General features: G+C 44.6%; 1 protein-coding gene across 2 annotated transcripts in view; it reads right to left on the bottom strand.

Moving 5' to 3' along the window:
* Nucleotides 1-13,435, bottom strand: part of LOC129711750 (tumor necrosis factor receptor superfamily member 14-like) — an 84,893-nt gene that overhangs the window by 68,391 nt on the left and 3,067 nt on the right. For both annotated transcript variants that reach the window (XM_055659676.1, XM_055659677.1), the window contains exons 2-3: nt 7,949-8,088; nt 4,799-4,871 (exon numbers count right to left, since the gene is read on the bottom strand). In XM_055659676.1, coding sequence (XP_055515651.1) covers nt 4,799-4,871; nt 7,949-8,078 — 203 coding nt within the window. In that variant the 5' untranslated portion in view covers nt 8,079-8,088. The remainder of the gene's footprint in view (nt 1-4,798; nt 4,872-7,948; nt 8,089-13,435) is intronic.

The following is a 13,435-nucleotide window of genomic DNA, read 5'->3' as shown; positions in this document are numbered from 1 at the left end:
TGAATGATCAAGAGGCCGCAACTTAGTCTAACTGCTACCAAAACATCACAACAGGCTTTGAAAGGCATTCTCTGACATTGAGAAACTAAAGGCTATCTTCAAAGATAACAGTTCCAATATTGAGCATAGCATTGGATTTGACAGCACATAGAACATGCTGTGTTTTATTGTAGAGAGCTTTATCAGATGACAAGAGATGTCTAACTTTCCAACAACATGATCTTTAAGCTTTGTTCATCAGTCACCCGGGGCCAATCGCAAGATGAACACTTCCCTGCAGCATGGCAAACACTATCAACCTCCGTCTTATGAACCATACATCAGTGACAATTGTCTCCAATCTACCTTGCCATTATCTTAACATGCAAAGTGCCAGTGCAACTCATGTGAAATCATTTAGGAGCAGGAGTAGATCACTAGGGTCTTTTTCGAACATTCGCCTTTACTTTTTTTGTTAAAACAATGAGAGCCCTCCTGCCTCCCAACCTATCCTGTATTAAGGGATGGCTGTGTAACCATATAACCATATAACAATTACAGCACGGAAACAGGCCATCTCGGCCCTACAAGTCCATGCCGAACAAATTTTTTTCCCCTTAGTCCCACCTGCCTGCACTCGTACCATAACCCTCCGTTCCCTTCTCATCCATATGCCTATCCAATTTATTTTTAAATGATACCAATGAACCTGCCTCCACCACTTCCACTGGGAGCTCATTCCACACCGCCACCACACTCTGCGTAAAGAAGTTCCCCCTCATATTACCCCTAAACTTCTGTCCCTTAATTCTGAAGTCATGTCCTCTTGTTTGAATCTTCCCTATTCTCAAAGGGAAAAGCTTGTCCACATCAACTCTGTCTATCCCTCTCATCATTTTAAAGACCTCTATCAGGTCCCCCCTTAACCTTCTACCCAACTTATTCAACCTATCTCTGTAACTTAGTTGTTGAAACCCAGGCAACATTCCAACATGGAATATTATGGCTTTTCTTTCATAAATTTCAGATATTTCATTTACAGAACTTAAATTTGTCAGTTCTTCAAAAGCCGAGCAAGGAAATAAAGGTCCCCTAGATTTTTCATCGACACAATGTTACCCCATCTGAAGAGGCACCAATGAGGTTGTTATTATTATTCATCTCCAAAATGATGTCCATCATTAAATGCTGCAGGTAGTCAGCCTTGAATGTAATAACAGCAACCTTGTCCTTGCACTGCAACAATAGTGTTATGAAGAGCAAAAGCACTACCAGAATCATGTCCATGGCTGGCGCCGGCAATGGCGGCCTCGCCAAGTCTGTCTGTCCTTTCTTGTTTTGTTATTTTAAGTACGTGTTAAAGAGTATGTTTTAGTGTTCTCTCGTTTGTTTTATGTGGGGGGTGGGGGGGCAGGGCCGGGACAAACTTTTTTTCAATCTCTTACCTTGCCAGATATGCGATTTTTTTCTGGATCGTATCTCCGGTTGCTCTTCGGCATAAAATCATGTAGCTAGTGGCCTTGGTCGAGAATGACTTTGAGCCACACAGCAGGGCCGTGGACCTATCATCGGAGCCTGCGATCCCTTGCCTGGGATCTACCCTCCAACTCCAGCTTGCGGATTTCAACATCGAGGAGCTCGTAGTCTCGGGTAGAGAATGATATCGGGAAGCCCCAAGCCACAGGAGGTTCGTTGAGCCCCGACTGGGAGGAGCCGAGATCCCCCGATAAGGGAGCTTGAACATCTTGATGTTGAGGGCTCGACCGGCGGTTGCGGGAGCCAAAATCACCCTGACAATGGAAGGTTCGAGTGCCTCGTCCGTGGGAGAACAAAGAAGGGAAGAAGATTGAACTTTTATCGCCTTCTATAAAAGTGAGGAATGTGGATGTTCATGCTAAAAATGTATTTGGATGTCTTGTTGCTCTTTATTGGTATGACTGTATGGCAATCTGAATTTCACTGTGCCTTAATCGGTACATGTGACAATAAACAAACCTTGACCTAGATCTGGTCAGTCATGTCTTCATAGTCAATCAGATTCACAGGAGCATTATTGATAAACAAGACTCTTGTCCAGGTTTTTCAAATATTGTTTGTTAAAGATATCAAAGACACTGTTTGATAAAAATGAGAAAAAAACATGATATAATCTTGAAGTGCTAGCATTTGGGCAATATTGGGAGATTGGCCTTTTAGTATCACTTCAGCCCCGAGGTTCTTTTACTGATAAATTGAATCTAATTTACAGTGACCCTCAGTATTTGCTCCGGGAAGAGATTTCCTTGAAGTCTAGAATGATTTTCTCATCCTCCAAGATGAATGTGTGGGCAGTGTCCTAATCCAGAAATGCTCTATGTGCTTCATATCAAACAATTATTCAGGAATCAGTTATCTAGCCAGCTTCCTTGATATAGAGAGTAGAAACAAGGAACTGCAGATGCTGGTTAATACACAAAAGGACACAATGTGCTGAAGTAACACTGCAGGTCGGCCAGCATCTCTGGAGAACATGGACAGGTGACATTTCAGATCGAGACATCCCAGACACCACAGTCTTCATTAAGAATTCCCTAGCCTTTTGGACTGTGGATGGTTTGTCATAGAATAGCTTTTTGGTAACTGAAGGAGTCAATAGACAGGATGGATGAGGATTATTTAATATTAAATATCAGCCATTATCTTCTTAATTGGTGAAGCAAACTGTGTGCTCAATGTCCTACAACTGGCCCTATTTTAGATTTTCTTAGGAGCTCTTTGACAGCGCAGAATATCAAGTATTTGATACAAATATAAACAGTGAAAGAAGCTAGACAAAAATGCTGGAGCAACTCAGCGGGTGAGGCAGCATCTACGGAGCGAAGGAAATAGGCGACGTTTCGGGTCTAGACTCTTCAGACTGATGTGGGGGTGGGGGGGGGGGGGGAAGAAGAAAGGAAGAGGCGGAGCCAGTTGGCTGTGGGAGAACTGGGAAGGGGAGGGGAATGAAGGAGAAAGTAGGGACTACCTAAAATTGGAGAAGTTAATGTTCATACCTCTGGGGTGTAAACTACCTAAACAAAATATGAGGTGCTGCTCATCTAATTTACGGTGGGTCTCATTCTGGCCATGGACGAGGCCCAGCACAGAAAGGTCGGATTCGGAATGGGATGAGGAGTTGAAGTGCTGAGCCACTGGGAGATCAGGTTGGTTGTTACGAACCGAGCGGAGGTGTTGGGCGAAGCGATCGCCAAGCCTACGCTTGGTCTCAACGATGCAGAGCAGCTGACACCTAGAGCAGTGGATGCAATAGATGAGGTTGGAGGAGGTGCAGGTGAACCTCTGCCGCACCTGGAAAGACTGCTTGGGTCCTTGGATGGAGTCAAGGGGGGAGGTAAATGACAAGTGTTGCATTTCCTGTGGTTGTCAGGGAAAGTGCAAAGAGAGGGGGTGGTTTGGGTGGGAAGGGTCGAATTGACCAGGGAGTTACGGAGGGAGCGGTCTCTGTGGAAAGCAGAAAGGGGAGAAGATGGGAAGATGTGGCCAGTGGTGGATTCCCGTTGGAGGTGGCGAAAATGTCAGAGGATTATTTGTTGTATGTGGCGGCTGGTGGGGTGGAAGGTGAGGACAAGGGGGACTCTGCCCTTGTTACAAGTGGGGGATGGGGAGTGAGAGCAGAGTTACGGGGTGTAGAAGAGATCCTGGTGAGAGCCTCATCTCTTGTAGAAATGGGGAACCCCCTTCCCTAAAGAATCTTGCCCTGGTTTTGAACACCTTATCCTGGGTGCAGGTGCGGCGTAGACAGAGGAATTGAGAGTAGGGGATGAAGTCCTTACAGGAAGCAGGGTGGAAAGAAGTGTAGTCCAGATAGCCATGGGAGTCAGTGGGTTTATAGTATATATCAGTCAATAATTTGTCACCTGCGACGGAGATAGTGAGGTCGAGAAGTAGGGAAATGTCGGAAATGGTCCAAGTGTATTTGAATGCCGGATGGAAGTTAGTGGTGAAAAGGATGAAGTCAGTGAGTTCTGTACGTGTGTAGGAGGTAGCACCAATGCAGTCGTCAATGTAGCGGAGGAAGAGTTTGGGGATAGGGCCATGGTACGCCTCGAACAAGAATTGTTCCCTATAAAGGGGCAGGCATAGCTTGGGCCCATGCGCGTGCCCATAGCTACGCCTTGTATTTGGGGGAAATGGGAGGGGGGTCAAACGAAAAGTTGCTTAGGGTAAGGACCAGCTCCGTTACGCAGAGGAGAATATCAGTAGATGGGGATTGGTTGGTTCTCCGGTTGAGGAAGAACCGGAGGGTTTTAAGACCCTCCTGCTGGGGGATGGAGGTGTCGAGTGACTGGATGTCCATGGTGAGGATGAGGGAATGGAGGCCTAGAAAACGGAAGCTATGGAGGAGATGAAGAGCGTGTGAGGTGTCTTGAACATAGGTAGGGAGGGATTTAACCGGGGGTGGAGTCAAGGGTATGTGGAAATTAGTTCGGTGGTGCACAAACAGGAAGAAACAATAGGTCTACCGGGACAGTCAGGTTTGTGGATTTTGGGGAGAAGATAAAATCAGGCCGTGCGGGGCTGGGGAACGATGAGGTTGGGGGCTTGGGAGGGCAGGGAGCCGGAGGTGATGAAGTAAGTGATAGTGTTAGAGATAGTGGCCTGGTGCTCGTCTGTGGGGTGATGGTCCAAGGATAAGTAGGAGGAGGTGTCTGAGAGTTGGTGCGTGGCCTCAGCCTTGTGGAGATCAGCGCGCCAAACTATCACGGCACCTCCCTTGTCGGCAGATTTGATCACCCAACTGTAGAAGAAGAGTTGTTCTGCATCAAATTTAACTGCTTACCTATTTCTTTGTTTCAGCATTATTGAGTTATCGATGAATTCCAATGCATGCCACCTCCGATTCTGAACATTTGCTACAGGATAATGACAAAAGGCCAATCAGAAAAAAAAGGCTGTGCAGTCCAGTGAATTATATTGTTCTGTTATTTCACAGGCCTACTTGTTGTTTCAAGTTGTGTTCTTACACCGCCTGGATTCTTTGTACCTTGGATAGCAGCAGGATCCATCTGAATAGCATTTTAGTGTTGTACCTTTTGCATATTAACTAATTACATATATTAACATTTAGATCCACAGTTAACCATAAAACTATATAACAATTACAACATGGAAACAGGCCATCTCGACCCTTCTATCCGTGCCAAACACGTATCCTCCCCTAGTCCCATATACCTGCATTCAGACCATAACCCTCCATTCCTTTCCCGTCCATATAACTATCCAATTTATTTTTAAATGATAAAAACGAACCTGCCTCCACCACCTTCACTGGAAGCTCATTCCACACAGCCACCACTCTCTGAGTAAAGAAGTTCCCCCTCATGTTACCCCTAAACTTCTGTCCCTTAATTCTCAAGTCATGTCCCCTTGTTTGAATCTTCCCTACTCTCTGTGGGAAAAGCTTGTCCACGTCAACTCTGTCTATTCCTCTCATCATTTTAAAGACCCCCCTCTCATCATTTTGAAGTACCCCCTTAACCTTCTGCGCTCCAAAGAATAAAGCCCTAACTTGTTCAACCTTTCTCTGTAACTTAGTTGCTGAAACCCAGGCAACATTCTAGTAAATCTCCTCTGTACTCTCTCTCTATTTGTTGACATCCTTCCTATAATTAGGCGACCAAAATTGTACACCATACTCCAGAATTGGCCTCACCAATGCCTTGTACAATTTTAACATTACATCCCAACTTCTATACTCAATGCTCTGATTTATAAAGGCCAGCACACCAAAAGCTTTCTTTACCACCCTATCTACATGAGATTCGACTTTCAGGGAACTGTGCACAGTTATTCCCAGATCCCTCTGTTCACCTGCATTCTTCAATTCCCTACCATTTACCATGTACGTCCTATTTTGATTTGGCCTGCCAAGATGTAGCACCTCACATTTATCAGCATTAAACTCCATCTGCCATCTTTCAGCCCACTCTTCCAACTGGCATAAATCTCTCTGTAGACTTTGAAAATCTACTTCATTATCCACAACCCCACCTATCTTAGTATCATCTGCATACTTACTAATCCAATTTACCACACCATCATCCAGATCATTGATGTACATGACAAACAACAGTGGACCCAACACAGATCCCTGTGGCACCCCACTAGTCACTGGCCTCCAGTGACCGACAAATAGCCATCCACCATTACTCTCTGGCATCTCCCATTCGGCCACTGTTGAATCCATCTTGCTACTCCACCATTAATACCCAACAATTGAACCTTCTTAGCCAACCTTCCGTGAGGAACCTTGTCAAAGGCCTTACGGAAATCCATATATACAACATCCACTGCTTTACCCTCATCAATTTCCCGAGTAACCTCTTCAAAAAATTCAAGAAGATTAGTCAAACATGACCTTCCAGGCACAAATCCATGTTGACTGTTCCTAATCAGACCCTGTTTATCCAGTTCAATTACATTTTAATAAAAAATCATCTTATCCTTTTTAAAAACAATTACAATTGTGTAACTACTTATGCATTAACTACTGAGGGTCTGAAATATCGGCTTTACTCCTTTATTTCATGCAAATCTAAAATTACCTAGAATAGTCTTAATTCTGTCACTGTTAATATTTTATCTTAGCATTATCAACAAGTTAATTCTACTGTAGTTTTTTTTAACCCATTATTTGATGTTACTCAGGATCCATCTGTTTTTTACTTTGACTTTTCAAAATGAATCCTGACTCACATTTGTACTCGGTTCCTCACTTGACACAAATCCGCAGCTGTATCATCAGTAGCTTGAGTCATATTCTCCACCTTGGTCTCCATCCTATCACATACATTCATGTGGTCAGATGCTGACCCCCCTCCCCATCATAAAAACACACTTATATTGCCACTGGGTCAGTGGGGGCACTGCTAGCCGGCAGCCCTGCCAGCAGCATGTTAGTTCTTTCTACTTTTTTTTTTTTTTTTAGTGTCTTAATGTGTGTTTTTAATGTCTCTCGTGCGTCTTGTGTGGGGGTGGTGTGGGGAGGTAAGGGGGAAACCGCTTCGGTCGCCTCCTCCACGGAGAGGCGACTTTTTCCATGTCGCCTCCCCCATGGCCTAACAGCAAGGATCGGTGCGGCTTTTCCCGGAGATGCGCGCGAGGCTTCAGCTGCAGCAGCGGGCGCAGCGAGGACTCTTTCATCACAGAGCGGGCGAGCCCTCGCCGGAGGGGAGCGCTCCGTTCACTGGCCCGCGGTCAGCAGAGCTCCAGCTGGCGGCGTCCTGGTCCGGGGATCCCTCGTTGGGGACCCGAGAGAAGAACTCCGACTGCGGCCAACTTCTAACGCGGGCGTGGCGTGGACTTACCATCCTGAGCGGGATTCCTCGCCGGGAATCCCTGGAGAGGAGCTCCCGCCGGCCCTGCGGTCTGTGGTGCTTCTGGCTGCGGCACAGCGGGGACTTTAAATCTTCGACCGCTGGCCTGCGGCCTACACCAACTTGAAGCCGCGGTCTCCGGTGGGGAGGCACCGATTCAGGACTTATCTGGACTTACCTTGTCTGAACATCTGGACGCCCGCTGCGGCGATTGCGGAGGGCTGATGTCCCAACCATGGGGGAAAATGGAGGAGGACTGGCCAAATTTTGTGCCTTCCACCACAGTGATGAATGCTGTGGTGGATGTTTGTTTAAATTTTTATTGTGTATTATGTGTTCTTTTTTTATTGTACCGCTGCTGGCAAATTCATTTCACTTGCACTTTATGTACAAGTGACAAATAAAACTTGACTTTTCTGAGTACCCTCCCCATCATAAAAATACACTTATATTCCCACTTTTCTGGGTAACTGATCTGAAATGTTAACTGTATTTTTATGCACAAATGTCTTCAGCCCAATCAAAATTAGCCTATTAGGATTACTGAAGATATAGTGAAACAAATGTACAAAAGCGTGCTAGTCCAGAAAATGTGTAAATGTGATAATGCAGACCTGAGCAAGAAAGCACATGTTGATGATCAATAGATTTCCATCTAGTGATAAACAATGCTGTGAACAATGAGATGTTTAGGATGACAGGCAGTTGTTTCCATTTCTCTGTCTTCATTGAATTTTCAAACATCCTTTAGTATCTGAAAAATATGACAGCACACAACTTTAGTTTCACTACTTGGTCCAGTCAGTCATGCATTCACTCCAAGATATCTTCTCCACATGCTTACTGGAAACCTATTTAATGAAACATCAAATGGAATTTGATACCCACAAACCATTTTGCCAAGGGATAAGGCTGAATGATGTTAAAAATATAGTAAATGGATTCCTGGACTATTACAACTTATATTTAGTCTCAAAGCAGGCTTTTCTCCAGTAGATTTGATACAGAAAGACAAGCCAGACTTCCCCCAGGTTGCTGTATATTGAGATAATGACCGATGACTTTGAAATGCGTCTACCAATTGATGAGAGAGGAAGCCCAGATTAATCCCAGTGAGGCGTATTGAGACAACTACCACTCCCATTCCCAATCCGACCTCTCTGTCCTGGGTCTCCGCCATTGCCAGAGTGAGCAACACCGGAAATTGGAGAAACAGCACCTCATATTCCGCCAGAGTTGCTTGCGTCCTGATGGCATGAACGTTGAATTCTCCCAGTTTTGCTAGCCCTTGCTGTCTCCTCCCCTTCCTTAACCCTCGAGCTGTCTCCTCCCATCCCCCCGCCCTCGGGCACCACCTCCTCCCTTTTTCCTCCCTTCTCCCCCCCACCCTCCATCAGTCTGAAGAAGGGTTTCGGCACGAAACTTCGCCTATTTCCTTCGCTCCATAGATGCTGCTGCACCCGCTGAGTTTCTCCAGCATTTTTGTGTACCTTGAGACAATGTGCTGTGCCTTTGATATGTAACTGCCTTGTACATGACTAGATGCCTTTGATGCGACTGGTGATTGACAGGAGACAAACTCAGACGCGTCCTGCAGTAATGTGTATTTACTGTACCTCTGACCATGACTAATTTCTTTGGAATGTGCTTAGGTGATAAAAGAACAGTATAAAATACCATGTAATTCTGTGTTCAGGGAAGTGAAGAGAGGCCAGCCAAGTGTTTGTGTTGCTCACTTGGCTGGGATTTTTTCCTTGCCACTTCCATCGGCCGTTAATTAGTAGCCATTTTAATTGGTCTACCAAACCACTTTGTGAGTTGTCTGTTTATTAAGAAGTGAACCTTTTCGTTTAATTATAAGTTAACCTTTTTTCACCATCAAAGCATGTTGTTCCAACAAAGTTGTGAAGCTAACCAAACTCTAAAATTTACATCTCTCCCACTCATAATGATTCCCTTGTCGCGATTTTTTTTTAACATTTCCTAGGACTCAGTTTCATTCTCTGAAACCTGATTATAACACTACGGCAGAGAGCCTGCAGATGCTAGAAACTGAAGCAAAAAACGTTGGTGGGTCAAGCAGCATTGTGGAGGCAAAAATATAGACAATGTTTTGGGTAGGGACCCCACATCAAGCTTGTCCTGATGCAGATAGAACACAAAATGCTGGAGTAACAGCGGGATAGCCATTATCTCTGGATAGAAAGAATGGGCAATGTTTCGAGTTCAGACCCATCTTCAGATCTGAAACGTCACCCATTCTTTCTTTCCAGAGATGCTGCCTGTCCTGCTGAGTTACTCCAGTATTTTGTGTCTATCTTCAGTTTATACCAGCATATGCAGTTCATTCCTACACATAGTCCTGATGCTGTCTCTTTTCCTGAAATGTTGTCTAACCCTCCAGCTCCACAATGTTGCTTGACCAGCTGAGTTCCTCAGGCAGTTTGATTTTAGCTCCAGATTATAAAACTATCCGAATTAAGCAATACTCTGTATCTCTAGGAAAACATCTTGCTGTTGGGGTCATGCATTCATTTAAATTCACCAAAACTTAATTGTCATGAAGACGTTTTTTTTTTTTAGCAGTTGTTAGTATGATATTATGATATTTCGTGTTCAAGATAAGAAATTTAGTGTTACTCACTGAAACAACTTGAGAAAATTCCTATGTGAAAGGTGCTATGTGCATGGATGTTGTTGTTAATAATCATAATTATTTTAAACATAAAAGTAACATTAATACTGATGTATTTTGAACTATAGTTTTTTGACCCATTATCTTTACATGGATATTTTGCGATTACCAAAATCTACAGTATGCTGCTAGTATTGCTTTTGTTCACTGAGGGTAGGCTAGCAATTACTGTACACCCCTCCATGAAGAAAGCTAATGGTATGTTAGCATTCATAGCAAAAGGATTTGAGTATAGGAGCAGGGAGGTTCTACTGCAGTTGTACAGGGTCTTGGTGAGACTACACGTGGAGTGTTGTGTTCAGTTTTGGTCTCCAAATCTGAGGAAAGACATTCTTGCCATAGAGGGAGTGGAGAAGGTTCACCAGACTGGGATGTCAGGACTTTCATATGAAGAAAAACTGGATAGACTTGGCTTGTACTTGCTAGAATTTAGAAGATTGATGGGGGATCTAAAAAAAACTTACAAAATTCTTAAGGGGTTGGACAGGCTAGATGCAGGAAGATTGTTCCCGATGTTGGGGAAGTCCAGGACAAGGGGTCACAGTTTAAGGATAAAGGGGAAATCCTTTATGACCGAGATGAGAAAAACATTTTTCACAGAGAGTGGTGGATCTCTGAAACTCTCTGCCACAGAAGGTAGTTGAGGCCAGTTCATTGGCTATATTTAAGAGGGAGTTAGATGTATGCCTGGTGGCTAAGGGGATCAGGGGGTATGGAGAGAAGGCAGGCACAGGATACTGAGTTGGATGATCATATTGAATGGCGGTGTAGGCCCAAAGGGCCGAATGGCCTATTCCTGCACCTATTTTCTATGTTTCTATCTCTGTCCTGAGTGGCTGGCTTGGCCATTGTCAAAGGACATTCAACAACTGAATGTTTTCCAGGAGGTACAGAGTATTGCTTAATTCAGAGTGTAAAGAATCAACATTTCTAAGCATTTATTACATAGAACAGTACAGCAGAAGAATGGGCTCTTCGGCCCACAATGTTTGCGTCAAATATGACGGCAAGATAAACATATCTCAACTGCCTGAACATGCTCCATATCACTCTATTCTCAAACGATACTATCATCTCTACCTCCACCCCCGCCCCTGCCAGTGCGTTCTAGGTTAAAAAAAACTTGCTCTGCATATCTCCGTTAAACTTTCTCCCTCTCACTATATAGCCTATTTATGCCTCTCATATACTCCAATCATTTTTCGCCCCTCGTTCTCCGATGTTCAAAAGAAAACAATCCAAGTTTATCCAACCTGGCCTTGTAACTGAAACCCTCTAATCCAGGCAGCATTCTGAAAAATCCTTTGCACTCTCTTCAAAACCTCCTCATCATTCCACAATGGGGCAACCATAACTGTGAGCAATACTCCAAATGTGGCCAAGCTGCAAGTCTTATAGAGCTGCATCACAACTTCCTGCCTGTTAATGCCCCTAGCAAAGAAGGCAAGCATACCATGCGCATTCTTTACCACTCTATCTACTTGTGCTGCCACATTCAGTGAGCTATGAACTCCAAGATACCTCTGTGCATCAATGGTGTAAAGGCTTTGCCATTAACTTTATGCTCCCCTCTTACCTTCAACCTCCCAAATTGCAACACCTCACATTTGCTCGGATTAAACTCCATCTGCTATTGCTCTTCCCATATCTGCAGCTAATCTGGATCCAGCTGTATCTTCCTCACTGTCTGCAACTCCTCCAATATTAGTATAATCAGCAATCTTACTCACCAACCCATCTACATTTAAGTCCAAGTCACTTATGTACATCACAAACAGCAGATGTCCCAGCACAGAGCCCTAGTGAGACCACACCTGGAGTATTGTGTGCAGTTTTGGTCCCCTAATTCGAGGAAGGACATTTTTGCTATTGAGGGAGTGCAGCGTAGGTTTACAAGGTTAATTCCCGGGATGGTGGGATTGTAATATGCTGAGAGAATGGAGCAACTGGGCTTGGGGTTTAGAAGGATGAGAGGATATCTCATTGAAACATATAATATTGTTAAGGGTTTGGACACGCTAGAGGCAGGAAACATGTTCCCGATGTTGGGGCAGTCCAGAACCAGAGGCCACAGTGTAAGAATAAGGAGTAAGCCATTTCGAACGGAGACGAGGAAACACTTTTTCTCACAGGGAGTGGTGAGTCTGTGGAATTCTCTGCCTCAGAGGTGGAGGCAGGTTCTCTGGATGCTTTCAAAAGACAGCTAGATAGGGCTCTTAAAAATAGCGGAATCAGGAGATATGGGGAGAAGGCAGGAACAGGGTACTGATTGGGGATGATCAGCCATGATCACATTGATTGGCGGTGCTGGATAGAAGGGCCGAATGGCCTACTCCTGCACCTTTTGTCTATTGTCACAGATCCCTGGGAACTCCACTGGTCACACACTTCCAGCCAGAATATCTTCCTTCCACCACAACCCTTTGTCTTTTATGAATAAACCAGTTCTGAATCCATATCACCAAGTTATTGTGAATCCCGTGCATCTTAATCTTCTAGATCAGCTTAACATGAGGGGCCTCGTCAAAAGCCTTACTAAAATTCATGTATACAACACCTTGCTAGACCAATCTCCCTCAACACATCAAAAAACTCAACCAGGTTAACAAGACACGCCCTGCTGTGTACAAGCTGTGTTGACTATACCTAATTAGCCCATTGTCCTCTAAATGGGAATAAATCCTATCTTGAAGAATTCTCTCCCTTCCTCTACTACTGACATGAGGCTCACTGGCCTACAGTTACCTGGATTCTCACTTCTTTCTTAAACAAAGGAACAACATTGGTCACTCTCCAGTTGTCGCCTGTGGCAAGAGAAGAATCAAAAATCCTCATCATGGCCTCCGCAATCTCCTCTCTTCCCTCCCTCAGTAACCTGTGATAGATGCTATCAGGTCATGAGCACATCCACCTTAATGCTCGTCAAGAGCATCAGCACCACCTCCTTCTTGATCTCAAAATGCCCTGGCATATTTGTATTCTCCACACTGATCTCGCTGTCCTTCTGTGTGAGAGAGAGAGAGAGAGAGATAGAGAGAGAGAGAGCCTTTTTACTCAACCCAAACCCCCCAAACAGCCATTTGCAGGCAGTGCTTTTTCCCTCAAACTAACCATAACCATATTTTCATTTTCAAACCAAATTAAGGGTACTTACTCACAGCTGTGCAGACATTTGTCCAGTCATTCCCCATGTTGTAGAGACTGATTGGGGCACACCACTTCCTGCTTTTATAGTCCCTCCCCCTGCCACCAGCGGGGGCAGCAGAGAGAATGGGGAATTTTGTAAAATCATTAATATCTGTCATTTTTCATCGACGGGAAAAATCCTCGGCACACATACGGCGGAGGGGGGCTCTGAGCAAGGTGGCCAAAAATGACGGCCGTAGGTGGCGGCGTTCTCTCGGAA

The sequence above is a fragment of the Leucoraja erinacea genome, chromosome 30, assembly GCF_028641065.1.
Source record: "Leucoraja erinacea ecotype New England chromosome 30, Leri_hhj_1, whole genome shotgun sequence".
NCBI classification, from domain to species: Eukaryota; Metazoa; Chordata; class Chondrichthyes; order Rajiformes; family Rajidae; genus Leucoraja; species Leucoraja erinaceus.
Note: the sequence above shows the minus strand (reverse complement) of the source record. Positions and strands in the feature narration are given on the sequence as shown.